At 36.9% G+C, this 17,995-nt stretch overlaps 1 protein-coding gene across 2 annotated transcripts in view; it reads right to left on the bottom strand.

The window, feature by feature from the left end:
* The window catches only part of RIC8B (RIC8 guanine nucleotide exchange factor B), a 1,378,718-nt gene extending 1,361,889 nt beyond the window's left edge, over positions 1–16,829 (bottom strand). Inside the window, exon 1 of one of the 2 annotated variants that reach the window (XM_044088144.1) lies at positions 16,612–16,829. In XM_044088144.1, coding sequence (XP_043944079.1) covers positions 16,612–16,701 — 90 coding nt within the window. In that variant the 5' untranslated portion in view covers positions 16,702–16,829. The remainder of the gene's footprint in view (positions 1–16,611) is intronic. The other variant, XM_044088145.1, reaches the window with a different exon arrangement.
* Positions 16,830–17,995: the final 1,166 nt, after the last annotated feature.

Below are 17,995 nucleotides of genomic sequence, written 5' to 3'. Positions count from 1 at the left end.
GCCTCTTAAACCTCATTCCTGCTCTGCATACACTGTTCCCACAATTCCCATTTTTTCCTATGTAGTTTGCTCCCTCCCTTTTCTAAAGATCCCAATTCCAGTTGATTTATCTCTGTTACTATATTCACTACTTCGAGTACAGTTGGTCTAGACTTTGATTTCCACTTTCTAGTAATTGTTTTTTTTGGCAGCCACTATAATTAGACTCAGCAAGGATGTACTACGTCTAGGCAATTCCGATTCTGTATTATAACTTAAACGAATCATCTCCAAAGTCAATCCAATCTGCTCACCCAACATCTCTGATAGAGTGGTCTGCAGGGAATCCCTAAAGTCTGCCAGCTCATTACACTCCCAAAAAAATATGTTCCCAGCCACCTCCTCCTTGCCCGTCACAACACCAATACTTGCTCTCCACCTGAGGAAAAATTCTTTGGAGTCTACTTGGGGTATAAAAATACCTATGTAAACACTTCCAGGCAAAGATCCTAAATTTTCTAAACTTTGTTGCATATTTTGAGATATACATATATCCTCCCATTCTCTCTCTGTGAATTGCTTATCCAATCTCTCTTCCTAATCCTTTCTAAGCTCCTCTGATTGATTCTTATAATTATCGTGCAGTATTTTTTATGCGTTACTTATTCCTTTTTTAATGACAGCTATTAAAAACTCTACCAGTGCTGGTCTTTCACTCAGGAGTCACCTATTTCTTTCTCTTTGCCTATACTCCAACATCAATCCCTGATAAAGAAGGCAATCTCTAACCTGCAGTCCAAATAAATTTTTGGCCTCTTCCCATTCTATTACCTTTCCCTTTCTAGTTATTAGCTCCCAATACCTTGGTTCTTTTGCCAGTTTTTTCCAATAAATCCCAGTCCTCTCACCTATTTTTTTGAATACTTGACCACAACCTTATCGGCAAAATCTCATTTTTGTGCCGGTTTGTTCTTAGAATACTCCCGGCTATTTTAGGACTATAATACTCTGTATGATTGTCGCTGTTCTCCTTAAGAGCTTGCATCCAAAATCCCAATCTCTCCTTATTTCTTGAGCTTACTCCCTGTATCAACATCATTCCTTTCAATAGTTTTCTGCTTGTGCTATGTACAAGAGCCTTAACTGTATTGCTCTAAAATATGCCCTCAAATTGGGTAACCCTAGTCTGCCTTGTTTTATTGGAAGAATCAGCTTATCCCACTCTTTCTGTCTTCCAGTCCCAGATAAAATCCTTCAACTCTTTTTTAATTGCTATCCACAGTTTCTCCTCTGGTTGATAAAAATACGTCTGACCTGTGTATAAGACTAAAGGGACTAAAAACATTTTAATGGCTTGTATCTTAGTATCCATATCCATATAACAAAGCTTCCAATTTCTCAGTTTTTGTATTATCTTCTGTTTAGTCTCTTCCCACATATCCTTAGCTCCCACAACTGAGTCATTTCTAATTCATACTCCTAAATACTTCATTTTATCATGTCCCCATAAATATGGATATTGTTGGACCAATTTGTGTGTGGGTACATAATTTACCGCTATTGCCTTTGTTTTAGCTTCATTTTCTTTGCTAATGGTTCCATATACAATGCAAACAACAAAGGGGAAAGCAGACAACCCTACCTGGTTACTCTACTCAAGCAGAAGTTCTCGGAGAGGACCCCACCCACCTTAATTTACACCTCAGATCCCTCATATATTCTTCGGTGCAGCGGTAGCATTGTTGCCTCACAGCAAGAGGTTCTCCCATTCGATTCTCGGCTGGAGCACCTTCTGCGTGGAGTCTGCATGTCCTCCCTGTGGTTGAGTGGTGTTCGAAAGACATGCGTGAATGGGCGTGCCTTCGTTGAAGGTTGGGTGTCAGGCTGGCACCTCGGCACCATAAAAAAAATTTACTGCCAATCATTATCGGACTGGAGTGCCACTGTGGCGACCCCTAACCAGGAAAAGCTGAAAGAAAAAGATCCCTCGTATATTCTTTTAATCAACCATATAATTGTATCAGGGAAAGCAAATGATTCCATTGCCCTGCTCATGAAATCCCAGTCTACTCTGTCAAATGCTTTTTCTGCATCAAGACCCACCAATAAAAGTGGTATTTTCTTACAGTCTGCTTCCCTCTGAATCATCAGTGTTCTGTTAATACTGTCAAATGTTTGCCTCCCCTCCACAAAACCACACTGATCCATATCTATCAATTTTGGTTTCACTTTTGCCATTCTTTTAACCATTACAGTCAACACTTTATAACCATGGTTTAGTATTGAAAGGGGCCTATATAATGCTGGATCTAATGGATCTTTACCCTCTTTAGGTATTAACTGTTACCACCGCCTTCTTCCAGGATGCTGGTACTTCTCCTCTTAAAATACTGTTAAACAAAACCTTCCAGATCTTTATCAGTTCTTTCCCTCCTAACTTCCAAACTTCCACAGGAATACCATCTATTACTGGGGAAATTTCCTGTAGATTGGTTATTTATAGACATTTTACCTCATTCCTTCCTATCCTAACTGTTAGTAATTGAGCCACATCTGCCTCTAACCTGACCATATTTAATTCTTCCATAAACATTTCCATTTGTACGTTTTCTTGATTTCCACATTTCTCTGCTTTATACAAACTTTCATAACATTTCCGAAATATTTCTAATACTTCTATAGGGTCTCTTGCTATCTTCATTGTTATAAGCTCCCTAAGCTTGGTGATAGCCCTTTCCACTTTCTGTTGCCTGAGTTGTTGTGCTAAGATTATATGCTCTAGAATTATTATAAAAAAACAGTTGCTTAACAGCAATCTTTCTAAACTCGTGCATTTTGTCGAAGTAATCTCTTATTTTCTGTTTAGCATTCTACAGCTGCTCCTATTCTTGTTCTGAGAGTCCCCCTACTTTACAATACTTTAACATTTGTCAATCCCTCTAAATAATTCTTGTTACTGTTTAATCATATATCCCTTTCTTTCATTTCCACCCTAGTTTTAAACTCCACTTTAATTTTATCCCACTCCCTAGCTATGTTTTCAGAAGAAAATGTTATCTTCTGTAGTAGCTCCTGAATTAATTCCAAAACCCATTCCTTGAATTGCTCTCTTTTCAACTAAGTGGGAAAGCATCAACGTCTCATTTTTATTTCATTTCATTACCTTGCATTTTTTTTTTATTTTAGTTATTATTGGAGCATGATCTGCGGTAGCGTTGTCTCACAGCAAGAGGTTCTCCCGTTCGATTCTCGGCTTGGGTTGGGAGTGCCTTCTGTGTGGAGTCTGCATGTCTGCCCTGCGGTCGAGTGGGCATTTGAAAGACATACATTGAATTGGCGTGCCTTCGTTGAAGGTTGGGCTTTGGGCTGGCAAATCAACACCATAAAAAAAAAAACTGCCAATCATTAGCGGACCGGAGTTCTGCTGTGGCGACCCCTAACCGGGAAAAGCCGAAAGACAAACAACAACAACATTGGAGCATGATCTGAAATAGTTATTGGGTTCATTTCAAGCCCTTCAGTTAAGTACACATTTTCCTGTAATTCCTGTAATATATCAAATCTATCTAGCCTAGCCCAGTTTTTGTAACTCTGTAAGCAATATGTAAATTCACTCTGAACTCCTAGTACTGAATTCACATCTTCCATGCCAAACATTTTGATAAATTTCATCAAAAATCTACCCTCCTTTGTTATATTTTCCCTTCTAGGACCCCAGACACATCTTCACTGTTGCAAACCAAACTTCAGGTCTCCACCTATAAGTAATATTCCTTGCTGAAAGCTGATTATTTCTCCCAGAATTTTCTTAAGCTCCATTACAGCAGTTTTAGGAGGGATGTAAATGCATGCCAGTGTAATCCCCTCCCTGGCCAGTAGCCCCTTAGAACTATGTATTTTCCATTATTATCTTTTTCCTCTTCTATCACTATTGGAGCTCCTCTTGCAATTAATATAGGTACTCCTGTTTTCCTTTGCCCCAGACATTCAGCTGAATAACCATCCTGAAAAACCTTTCTTTATCAATTCACATGTTCAGTTCTTTTCAGGTGTGTCTCCTGTAGCACAGCTATTTGCACTCTACAATTTTAAATATAATTCACTACTCATTCTTTATGAATTCCTATATCGAAAATTGATCCTGGATTCCAACAATATTATCTATAACAGCAAACTGAAGCGGCAAAAATACCAGAAAACTGGATCCAAGCACAGTTCAAAGCATTTATTTGGACAGTATAAAACGGAGAAAATTCAAGGTTAAGCACTTTCATCCATGTATACAGACTTCTTCAGAACATATTAGCAACAATCACTCACCCTTAAATACATAAAAAAAACCCGCCTTTAACCACAATCATTCAATTAACCACATTAATTATCTTGAGTTAAACTGTTGTAACATTTCACATTCACTTGTCCTACGTAAAGTATATGGTACTATAACAAGGACTGTATGAATTGCAATGCACTATGCAATAATGTTTTTCAACAGTCCTGTATTGCTCTACATATCTAGATGTCTAACAGCTATTAAACAATTATATCTAATGTGTTATCCTTATATAGCAAAGCCTATATAATGTACTGCAATTTAACCTCTTCCTTAAAAAACTGATTTGTTGATTTCTATATTAACAACATTCAATAAAACAATAAAATATATTATTAATATAAAACTCTGTAAAATAATATGACCTACTGTATTTTAATATTTAAATTTCTATATGCATTTTAACAATGCTATTAAATATTGAATTCCAAATATCAATGAAAAATACAAATACAAAGGTGTATCAGGTGTAGACATGAACATAGACATATTGAATACGTCAAAGTTTACCAAGGAACTAGCAATTGTTGTAGGCTATACCCTGACTAAGGGTTTAGTAGGGATCATTTCATTAAGTCCAGGTGGTACAGCTGCCTTTAATCGTATCTGCCATTTCACTTCCTTTTCACCCACTACTGCCTTGATATTTCCTCCTCTAGGGTTGGGTCTCACCACTTCTAGAATGGCAAATTTAAAACCTGTACAGCCTCGATTATTTATCAAATGTCTGGACAATGCACTGTTGGTATCAAATTTTCTAATACAATACAAGTGATCATAGATTCTGTTTTTCAAGTGTCGATCAGTTTTTCCTACATAGTAATTCAAACAGGTGTTACATAAGGCTAAATAAATCAGATGTTGAGTCTGGCAATTACCGTGGCAAAACTTCACCTTACTTTTGATATTATTATTCAAGGTGATAGATGTCTTCTCAAATATATAGCTGCAATAATTGCAGTTTCCACATTTCTTAGTGCCTACTTTATAGCCATTTCTATTCTTTTGAGAATTATATTTTAGCTCTATAATTCTTTTTAAAATTATTGCCTGTTTTGTACACAAATTGAGGTCTACAGGGTACCTTGTCTTTTATTGTACCATCACTTGTTAATATATTCCAGTTGGTATTAATAATCTCCTTTACCTCATTACTGTGTTTGCCATATTTTAGTATACAGGCTTTAGTATAGTTGTCGTTCATAACACCTTTGTTTGTGTTGTTATTGTTACTTGTCTCATGAGTTTTTTTAAAACCTACACCTAATAAGGGTGGGTATTTCTGACCCCATTCATTTGATACATATATAATTATATCATTAATCATGTCTATAGGGTATCCTTTTTCCCTAAATAACCCACCAATGAAGGCAAGTTTATTTAACATTTCATCCCTTGCAGATGTCATCCTAGCAGCTCTTATGCATTGTCCTTTTACTACACTACGTTTAGTATGACAAGAATGAGCACTATCAAAATGTAGGTATCCATTACTATATGTGTCCTTTCTGTATATTCTAGACTGGAAGGATTTCCCATCATTATATACATAGACATCCAAGTAATTGATCCCCTTTGTGTCCAGCTGATGGGTAAACCTGAGATAGTTAGTTGTATGGTTGATGTAATACATAAAATTGGTCAACTCTTCTACATCTCCGGCCCACAGGATGAAAATATCATCCAGGTAACGGACATATGTTTTGATGTACTGCATCCAAGTGGAATTGAGGATGAATTCCTCCTCCCAGTCTAGTAGTACTAAATTGGCATACATGAGGGCACAAGCTGCCCCCATGGCCACACCTGTTTTTTGTCTATAGTACTCACCTTCATAGTAGATGTAATTGTAGTCAAGTACTATATCCATAAATGCTGTAAGTAAGGAGATGTCATCCTTATGTAATCCACTATATTTGTGTAAACTGTTGATGAAACTGTTGAGACCGTCATTCTTAGGAATGCAGGAAAAAAGATCCTGAATGTCAACAGTGACAAATATTAAATCAGGACTCCGCAATTCTTGTTTAAATATTCCCAAAAATTCCCAAGAATCCTTAATGATATGTGTGATGGTACTATACATGTGTTTAAGCTTGTAATCAATGACTTTACCAAAAGGAAAAACTTTACTGTCACTCCCAGATATTATGGGTCTAAATGGGGGATCCACAAGGTTTTTGTGAACCTTGGGAATTCCTCTAATAGGGTAGACTTCCCTATACTGGCAACTAAGAAACTTGTATAGGTCCTCATTAACTCTATTGTCCAACAGATATTCTTCTAGGTAAGAGTCTACTTTACTATACGCTATGTTCACTTGATTAAGTGAGGATACCTCATACTGTAGTGGATTATTAAGCAGTTCAAATATTTTACTATTGTATTTATCTTGATCATATAATACGATTCCTCCCCCTTTATCCGCTGACATAATCCTTATATTGTTTTCACTCAATGAGTCTATAACTGAAGTAACTTGTTTATTTAATGCAAAATCCTTCTTATTGTACTTATATTTATTGTACAGACCATATAGTTCAGTATTAATTACATTTTCAAAAGAGACCAAGGTTTTAAACATGGGGGGCGTGAATGAACTCTTCTTTCTTAATTCACCTGTAGATTTGTATTGGGAGGAATTATGATGAAAAAATATCCCAAGATTTAATTTCCCGAGAAATAATTTAACCTCTACCAAAGTATCTGTAAGATCTAATTTTTATTTATTTATTTATTTAACATTTGTGAATGAATTTCATTCCTTTGGTAAATATATGTACCAACTCTGGTCTAACTTCATAAGCAGTATAGTTGTATATTTTGACTTCACCACTTGTATATTGGGTACTGTTGGATGTAGAACCTCCCATATAATTTTTATAGTAAATAAGGGAATTATCCGTTGCCACTAGATTTCCATCTTGTCTGCCAATATATTCCCCCTATTGTTTCCTGTATCTGTTCCATCTGTATTGTCCCTTCCCTTTGCGTTTTACTGTCTGCCAGTTGGCGGAACCCCCCCCCCATAAAAAAATTGTCCTCATGTGTATTAGAATGGATATTGTCTTGATTCCTACCATTATTCATTTCTCCATTGTATTCTTTACCTTGTCTAACATTCCATCTATATGCAGTTCCTTGTTCATATTGCATCAAATCCCTCTGTAATGTCTTACACTTCCCGACAAACACTTTTTTACAATTATTGTCTGCGTATTCATACTGTTTGTTGTAAAGTTTCTCCCATTGAGGGAACAACATATCCTTTTTAATGGATTTACTCATGCATTCAACCTCATGCAACAAGTTGCTCAATTTCGAATCATTGCATGTAACTATAAATTGCATAAATTGTTTCCCAAAGCCATTAAACATATCATTACATAGTTTGATATTTTCCGCGTTCATTTTGACCCCTATAGGTTCCTTAAAAAAACGTAGCCCCATAGGGACTATGTTGCTGTCAATACATTTGCGCAAATACATATTATCAACTTGTAATGCTTTAATTCTATTGAGTTTGTTACCAAAACTATAGATCATTTGCTTTAAAGAAGTAAAATGCTCATCAACATCATTGCATTTGTTTTTCAAACTGTTTTTAACATTGAATTCAAACGGTATTATACATAATTTTATCAACGTTAAAAGTGTCCAAATTGTCATTGTCTCCCACAGGGGAGCATTGAAACACACTACCTTTTTGCATTTTGTTGGTATTTGCACTCATGTTTTCTGGCGCTGTGTATGTCCGTGCTGGCGGTAGACGTTTAGGCTTAGCCCCAGATATTAAATAAACGTCCTCCTCTTGGTTGCCAGACATGGTAGAAAAGTTTAAAACACTCTGTTGTCTGACTGTTCGCTCATTTACATCCTTCCTCGGCGTGCAGCCCAACAGGAAAGGTGACTAAAACCTCCTCTGCCCATTCGGGATCTCCTCGTCGCTGACGTTGCCAATGGAGGAACGTGATGTCGTTGTAGCGTTATTAGGGTTTGGTTGAGCCAAATTTTTTAAAGAAACAGAAGGCGGTGTAAGTAGTTCTAACAGGCGCGTAAGTTCGCCTTTTAATATAGCCATCACCGAATGTATTTTGTCTACTTCTTCTCTTGTGATAGAAGAACCAAAGCCAGATATATCGTGCATTGAATCCATGGCAAAACGACTATATCGAAAATTGATCCTGGATTCCAACAATATTATCTATAACAGCAAACTGAAACAGCAAAAATACCAGGAAACTGGATCCAAGCACAGTTCAAAGCATTTATTTGGACAGTATAAAACGGAGAAAATTCAAGGTTAAACACTTTCATCCATGTATACAGACTTCTTCAGAACATATTAGCCCCTTAGAACTATGTATTTTCCATTATTATCTTTTTCCTCTTCTATCACTATTGGAGCTCCTCTTGCAATTAATATAGGTACTCCTGTTTTTCTTTGCCCCAGACATTCGGCTGAATAACCATCCTGAAAAACCTTTCTTTATCAATTCACATGTTCAGTTCTTTTCAGGTGTGTCTCCTGTAGCACAGCTATTTGCACTCTACATTTTTAAATATAATTCACTACTCATTCTTTATGAATTCCTGTAAGACCACTTAGATTGAAAGACATTACAGAAAGCATTCTTTTCTTATATAGTTATTACCACCTTTGATGTAAAACTGTTTTTTGTTAAATGTCTAGTTCCAACTTCTATGTTACATGTATATGCTGTTCAGCAGGTTGGTCTTTCATACAGTTGTTTCTTGTCATATCCACTTGTGCCTATGCCACATCTTACATAACTTTTTGGTTTCTTTTGAAAGCCCTCAAACAGATCAAAACACCCCCCAAAACCCTCCTATAACATATTAACACACAAAACTATGTACATCTTCAAATATTGAAGTTTTTGCTTCCTAATAAGAACATAACTTCTAAGTTGATAGCTACATAGACAGGCTAAAGTTAACCACAAAGAAACATTAGTCATGCTAAGATGCATGGTACAGCCTTTGTTACTAGTAAGTGCTATTTGATTTTGTATGTCTTTATAGCTTTCCCAGTTGAAAAAACACTTGAATGTTTTCAGTAAACACTTTCTCAAGCCATTTCTCTTTATCAAATTGTCTTCTAGTGACATGCAAAACAAACACAACATTGCTGAGGGTACCTTGTTTATCAGAAAAAAATGCTTTACAATATTCTTTTTCATTTACATGCTTTATAATACACTTGTTACTGGATAACGCCTAGGATTTTAACACCGTCACAAGAATGTGAAAAAGCACACTGATTTTTTTTTTTGTCACACACTATCAGACACTTCCTCCCCCCACTCCTCCTTTTTCTTTTTGTTTTTTTCTTTTTTCACTGCACTGCCTACATTTCTTAAAACTTAAAGAAAAAGAGAGAAGGGTGAAAAAGAAAAAAAAAACAAAATCACCTGTTTATATTAATATCTCTATGCATTTTAAACTGAGAAAACTTTACTTCAGGTCTAATTGGTTTTGCATCATCTCTAAAGCAGTCACACCTAGGATAGCCCTGATTGTTTTCAGAGAACATTATGTCCTAGCCAATTTCTCTGTTTTTATTTTCTTTTCCCTCAGCCAATCCCCTTCCAGATGGTCTCCAGTCTCTCTTTATCAGACTGTATCCATGGAGATATGATGACCAGCTTCAGAAATGCTAATTAATATACTTGCACACAACTGCTAGAAAAAAAGCCTCATATTATTCAATATTCTTTTTCATTTACTTGCACTCTCTCTCTCTTAAACAAAGGTCCTTAATCAGTCATTTCCCCATGCAAAAATGAAAAAAAGCACATTAATTTGAACTTTGCCATGCCTTTTTAACTTGGCTTCCTTTTTTTTTTTTGATTTCTCAAAACTGTACAAGAAGAAAAAGAAAAGAGGGGAGAAAAAAACACCACCATCTGTTTACAATCCCCATTACACTTAAAAATAGCATACAAAGAAAACCATGCACCACAAATACAGTACTATTAAGAAAAGTGTTTTCTTCTTTACTTGCAATTAGCATTCTCCCCTCTTCCCCTACCAACAGAATTTTTCCGAACATTAATGACATGAAGTAGGGCATATAATTTAGAATCCCCCACACATCAAACAAATTTTGAAAAGTCCAATATTTCCAGATTTTCTTGTTCTGTCATATGTCACAAATACAATTATCATTGTCATCCCACATTCAGTTCCTGATTTTATTACTGTTCTTCTCCATCACCCAAATACTGTCTCTGCTTCATTTCCACCATACTCTCGATTCTTCTAGTCAACTCTTGTGCTCCCTTCCTTCTCTCAAACATTTTCTGTTGAAATACTGGAAAATGTTTTACAGGTACAGACTCTCTGTGTTCTTTATTACCAGAAGAACAAGAAGTGGAATTTCCTTCTGTTTCACAGTTCAGTTTTTGTTGGACAAACTTCTGTATTTCCTCCTTAGCATGCATTTCATCAAAAAATGATTTTGTCTCTCCAGGAAGAGTACCTTGAAGACAGCTGGATACAGCAGTTTGAATCTCAGACCTGCGTCTGAACAGTGGAATGAATTTACTTCTCTTTAGCCTGGTGTACAATGAGTAATCAATTCTCCACAAACACTTTGCTCTCTCCCACTCTTAGTATTGTGTCCTTCCTCCACAGTTAGAATCAACTCCTCCTGCTTACTACTATAGGTCTAGGCTGCTTTCTTATGGTTAGGTTTGGAGCATACACATGGTGTGCCTAATACTGTCTGTCTTTGCAATATTAAGTTACCATAACAAATCTTTTCAGCAGGAGAAGGGGTATCAAGCCTGGTGAAGAAAAGTATTCTAAAACCCATTTTATTACCAACTAAATTTTCCACACCTTTTGTAGACCTCATCACTGGAAGCCTGACTACAAAATGTAGACTTCTGTCCCTAGAGACGTATATTAGAAAAGGGGGGGATAAAGACCAGAAATAAATCTACAAGTCTCACATACAGACTAACTCAAGGTAGACAAACTGTCCTTTTTCCTCGCTTACCTGCTAAAACACAATACCACTACAGATGTTGTAAATCTTTCTCCTGACATATTACCAGTTTAGTGCAATATAGGCACATCAGTAATTAGCTCTCTGCTGAACAATTTTTAAAAATGAATCTGTAATGGCAGGTACAACTGAATGAAGATAGCTCTAGGGTGCAGAACAGTGAAGCTCCAGCTATGCCATAGACAACACTGGTTCAATTACTGGCCAAGGTACTGGAGCAATGACCAAAGGGAAAGAGAGAGGGGAGAAAGGAGGAGTGTGCAACTGAAATTTTACACAACTGTCTTTGTGCAGGGAAATCCCACTTCAGAACTGTCACCTAGTGGGTGGAAGGGAATCAGGTTTTAAGGTACATGTTGTCAGAGCTGTCTGAGCACGAAGCCTAAAAGTTAGCATGCCAAGGAGTATGTGTGCTTACACCCCCTGAAAGTCTTCAATATACACCTCATGCACATAACTCTACAAAAACTGAGAGAAGAGCAGAAAGAAAGAAAAAATACAAAATTAAGGCCGAGCCACCCTAGAACACTGTCCAACAACTCATGATTCTCACTCCTCCAAGCAATCATATGACCAACCTGGACGGAGGACCAAAGTGGTCAATGTAGAAGCAGAATGAACTGCCTGCTGGATGCGGACTAAAAAAAAATATTAAAAACGGTATAACTGAATTAATGCATTTTAGCAGTAGCAGTAATATGCAGAACAAACAATTTTAATCAAATGTCTGTTGTAACTGGGAAAAAGACGGTGTTAATTCTCCAGTAGCTTGAAAGATCTGTTGAAGCTAGCCCTTCTAAGCATTCCCCCTGATGTCAAGTGGGACAACTCACTCAGCATACCCTTGAGGAGGGACACAGTCTTTGCTAAAATGGAAGTCAAACAGTGTCATTTACCAGTAACATACCCAAATATTAAGTCTTTGGATGACAACAATGGATGAAGAGATAACTTGAAATGGCCTTCAGGCTATAAAAATGATTATAAATAAAGTGGTCTGGCTTTGGACAACTGTTTAGTCTACCAAATTATTTTTTGTAAAGAAAACTGTAATGCAAGCAGGATGGTTTATCTGGCCAAGTGTGAAGCCTGTCCTGACTTTTATATAGGCAAAGCTGAACGTCCTCTTGGAAAAATAATTTACAAATGCCTATATGATATTTAATCTAAGAATTCTAAAAATGATCTATATAAGCATTTGTTGTCCTGTGCGTCTTTCAACAAGTTTGTTTTTGCCATTCTGGATATTGCTGAACCCAGCCCTAGGGGTGGAGCGTGGGAAACTTGTTTAATAAATAGGAAATATTACTGGGAGATCTGACTGGATGCCACTCATTTCCCTGGAATCAATGACCAGACTTCTATTTTACCAGTCCTTAAACTGAGGGCTGCCAAACTTTGATGGTTGTCTTTTCAATGCTCAGTTTCACTGTATTTGTTTGTTTTAGTTGAAAAAAACAGGTATCAGTGCAGTGGTAAGTCCAGTGTTCTAAAAAGAAGCAAATAAAGGAAAACAAATGGAAAAAAATGGAACCACAAACAAACTTTTAATAAAACTTGTATAAAAAGCAAGATAAAAACAAAATGTGTCAAGATACACTTTCACCATAAAGGCTTCTTAAGGCAGACAGAAATAATCAAAGCTGAATCCATTTATACTGAAGGTAAATTAGTCACATGATGCTTCTGACTCAATTATGCAAGCACTTTAAACAAGGCTTTAAAGTTACCATGATTATGCAAGCACTTTAAATAAGTATTTAAAGTTACCATGTCATTAAGAGCAAGGGGAATATAAGCTCTGAACCTGAAGATCCATTTAAGTTCTTCATTTATATTTCATGTTAACCCCTCTCAAAGATAATGGCAGTGTTTTCCTCTATTCTTGTTTATATGCAGCAAGTTGCAAATGCAATACATATTACATAGGGAAGACCAACAGGAAACTAAAAGAGAGAACAGGGTAACATCTCTCAGATATAAATAGGAACATCTTGACAAACACTATATGTAAACACATACAGGATACTGACAGCACTCATACTTTTAAGTTTGCAAATTTGAAAGCAATACCATTACCTTTGAGAGGGGGTGACATGAAAGATCTCACTGAATATGAAGAACTTAAATGGATCTTCAGGTTCACAACTCATTCCTCCTGGTCTTAATGATGAGGTAACTTTAAAACCTTATTTAATGCGCTTGCAAAATCAAGTCAAATAGCACCATGTGACTAATTTACCTTCAGTAAAAATGAATTCAGTTTTGGTTGTTTGTGTCTGCCTAATGAAGCCTTTATGGTGAAAGTATATCTTGACATTTGTGTTTTGTTTTTTTCCTGCTTTTTATACAAGTTTTATTAAAAGTTTGTGGTTCCGTTTTTTCTATTTTTTCCTTTGTTTGTTTGTTTTAGGGACTTCTGTCAAGCATAGGGTTCTTCTGGATCTACACTGGTGTTTACAACTGGTTTTGTATAAGTTGCATTTAAAATATGTTTAGTACCATATTTATTACAACTTACTATTTTTAACTTGATTAATTGGCTTTTATAGTTATTAATGTTTAAATAACTGTGGGTAGCCACGGTGGTGCAGCAGTTAGCGTTGCCACCTCACAGCAAGAGGTGCTTTGGTTCGATCCTCGGCTGGGGTGCCTTCTGTGTGGAGTCTGCATGTCCTCCTTGTGGTCATGTGGGTTTCCTCCAGGTGCTCTGGTTTCCTCCCACATCCCAAAGACATGCTGTAGGTGGATTGAACACTCTAAACTGGCCCTAGGAGCGAGTGCGTGCATGTGTGTGCCTTCTGAGGAAGGTTGAGCGCCAGACTGGCAACTCGACACCGTAAAACTCCACTGCCAATCATGAGCGGACAGGTGATCCGCTGTAGCGACCCCTAACCGGGAAAAAGCCGAAAGAAGAATGTTTAAATAACTGTGTTTCTATTTTGACCCCTAACCAGGAAAAAGCCGAAAGAAGAATGTTTAAATAACTGTGTTTCTATTTTCATTCCCTTGTGTTTAACCAAGGCTATACAGTGTGATTTTTTTTTTATCAGGTATCTCTTCCTTTAAGTTTCAATTAGAACTGAGGAAATTTGTTTTTTAAATAGCTTGAATCAGCTACTTCCTGTTCTGAATAAGTCCTTGTTACAGCTTGTGGGACAAAAGTGCTTAACTAGTGGAGGTTATGTAGGTTGTATTCATTTGTTTTTATTTGTTAAATTAAAGCTGTACACATTTTTATAACTATTATCAGCTGCCCTTCATTTCTGGCTTTCAAGGTGGTCCGGGTTGCACTGTTTGGTTATTTTGTGGTTTTATTATATGGTCTATATCCAACAATGGACAAAACATTAATGCTATTATTTTGAAGAAGTTGTGATGAAAGTGTTCCATTTAAATACTGTCAGTTGCCAATTATTAAGACCACACCTTACTAAATTTAATGCAGGCTCATAATTTCAAATTTTCAGAATGATAATTTTATGGTCCTACCTGAAGAATGTTAATTAATGAAAATGTAAAAATGTTTCCTCAGGAAAGGATAGTGCAATGTCTTACCACTACAGCTCATAAGCTGAGCTACAGTGCTAAGACACTGCACTGTAGCTCACAAGCTGAGCCTACCCAAATACTCTGCTGAAAATCTTGGGGAAAAAAAAAAACAAAAAGAAACTTCACAATGTGGAGTGTGTGAAGTTCACTCCGTGAATTGTTATGCACCTAGTTCACTAATAAAAAGCAAACTGTAAAATATGTACTACAAATAGTAGGTAGTCCACAGTTGAGTTAAAACTGGAATATCCTTTATTGAAGCACACAAACAAGTGATCCTAGTTGTGTATAATGAAAATCATGAAAAACATTCATTATTTATATATAATCAGGTTATTTGCAGCAAGGGAGTGTTCTGTTAAGGGCAATAAATGCATTAATTTCATTTTTTGAACCAAGTCCCCCCTCAACACCAAAGCGTAAACCGAGACCACCACAGCCCTCACATTTAATCTTTTGAATTGGGGATAGAGTCAAAAAAGGACCCTGATCAGGGACACAAATACTGACACTATTCATTTAGAAACATAACAGAATGAAAGGATTTTTGTACTACAACAAATATGTTTGTGTATAACAAGTCTGTAATGTGATGCCTGGCATTGTTTAACTCAGCTCTCACTATTCATCTATAAATTTCACAACTGTACCTCTCAACTTTCTGCCCCATATTTTGTGATCTATTTCTCATGAAATTTGAGACTTTCTGACAGATCATTGAAGATTGAACTCACTAAATATTAAGTATTTGAGTTCAGACTCCCTATCCTTCAGAAAATATATGCTAATGCAAAACCTGTTACTCTTGCAACTTTCTCAGTTTCTAAGGGCAACAGATAACATTTTCTATGGTTTTGGGCCTTTGTTCCCTCATTATTTATATTTCTGTCCAGAATTCTAGTGCTAAGAGGTTATGAAGTATATTCACAACAGAGTGTGTAAGAGATTGTGAAGTATGTTCACAATAGAGGGAGTGTGTGTGAATTTGTGATGCAAACTCACATGAAAAACTGAGTTACCTGAGGGGGATGGGGAAGTAGAAATGCCAAACTGGTACACTGACATTAATGGAACATACAGGTGATACAACACATTTTACTGAATCAAAGATATCTTGTAAAAATCTATGCAGGCACAATAGAATTTATCAGTGGTCACATAAGAGGTATAGTTTTGGCAGTTTAAGCAGCACGGAATCTTTGTGAGAAGTCCTAAATATTTCCACCTGCTTGCTAATGTTCTTATCATTTCCTACCAATTCACAAACTGGACCCAAGGTATAGGTGCAAAAATACACAGCACTACCAAACAGTACACTAGTTCCAATAGTTGCCAGAGTTTCTATGTCCAATTTGTTTTCCCCAGCAGAACACAAATTATGTATGGCTATAAAATATAACATGCACTTACTACTGCCTCTAGCTAGGGCTTCTGATTCCAACTGTTATACTAAATACTGCTACAGGAGCCTCAAAATTGGTTAAAACAAATTCATGCTAGTAGTATCACGTCACCCTTTTACCTACATCAACTAAAAAAACGAAACCACGCCTCCTAATGTATGTGTCGCTTACAATGAAAATAAACGAAAGGCTCCATTTCTGACGAATGACAACCATCTCTCTTTCTGATGTACTGAACATAGTTCCACTTCCTAACGTTTCTCATTTTCACTACAAAGAACTGTTTACAAATACGTCTGGTACAGTACCTTCGTATTGTATTCCCGCAGGGCTTTTTCTGTTGCCTCCACATCTCCGCCCTCCACCAATTCTAATATTGCCCCTGGCTCCATCCACATAAAATATTACTTTTTTTCTTTTAGGAAGAGACAAGATGCAGTGCTTAAGACTTTGAAATCAGTGAAATGCAATTACAAACTACAGTATACTGACTTAGTTCCTGTATTGACGTTTGTGTCATGTGACATGCGCTTATTCGCAGGACGCGGAGTGCGTTCAGTCAGTAATAACGACTTTACGTATTTGAGTCGCAGGTTTATCGTTTAGTTTAGTACTTTCCTATTCTATTATGGGTTTGCACAGCTGTTAGTTATTGCCTCTCGTGTGCAGTTTTTAGCGGTCTACATATCATCTGTGGTGAGGTTGAGTGTTTTTTAATGGGTGTTCTTGTTTATTTCCATGTGCAGTAACGAATTGGTGCTTTGTCGAGTAAGCTGCCGGCAGACCTCAACCAATCGGGTACATATTTGAACAGAATCAGGGAAAAGTCAAGAAAAACTCAGGGACACCTTTAAAATCTTAGTGCCATTAAGTTGAAACATTGAGAGAATCAGAACATATGAATTAATACACCTTTTCTGAAGTAAAAGAAGTGTCTAACTCTTAATTATTGTCATTATTCATTAAGTGTAATTCACCACCTTTCTGCCCAAAGTCTGTAGTTTTAGGAGGGATTCAGAGGGACAGAGCTAAAATTTGGGTCAAAATCAGGGACGTCCCTGAAAATTAGGGATAGTTGAGAGGTATGCCTTGCCAGTGGGTTGTTAGGTGTCAGGGTGAGACCACTCGGCTGTACCCATTTTTAAACTTGATTACTCGACTTCACTCAGTATATCTATTAGCTTTAGGTGAAAGTAAGCATTCACATCATTTAACAAGGAACACCACACATTTTATTGGGAAAAATGGCTGCAACTGTATATTTATTATGTCAATCAAATTAAGTCCTTGCCAATAAGACCAATCTGTGATAACAAAGAATATTCAGATGAGTGTAATGGGCAGAACTTGAAAGTAAGTGAAATCAGCCAGGCCATAACATATCACCACTGTCCTTGTAAATGCTCAACCACCACCAATGGCTGAAGGGATCTACAACCAAACATTGAACGTCCCCTTCACCATTCATGAAGGGGATCTGCCACTTGAGGAACCCCAAGCCCCAGTCTGCCAACTACACCATGGGGCGACCCACCCAGCTGTCCTAGCTTGCATCCCTCCTCAGGCCAAGCACACTCCTTTGCAATTTTAGTCTTCCAAGCAGGAGCAGCCTTATTTCAACTGGTGCCCTAGGCAAAAGGGTTCTATGACACCCCCCCCCCCCCACACACACACACACACACACCACCCAGT

Source organism: Protopterus annectens, chromosome 11.part0 (genome assembly GCF_019279795.1).
Source record: "Protopterus annectens isolate FY-2018-M chromosome 11.part0, PAN1.0, whole genome shotgun sequence".
NCBI lineage: Eukaryota > Metazoa > Chordata > Ceratodontiformes > Protopteridae > Protopterus > Protopterus annectens.
This window is presented reverse-complemented; position numbering and strand designations above follow the sequence as displayed.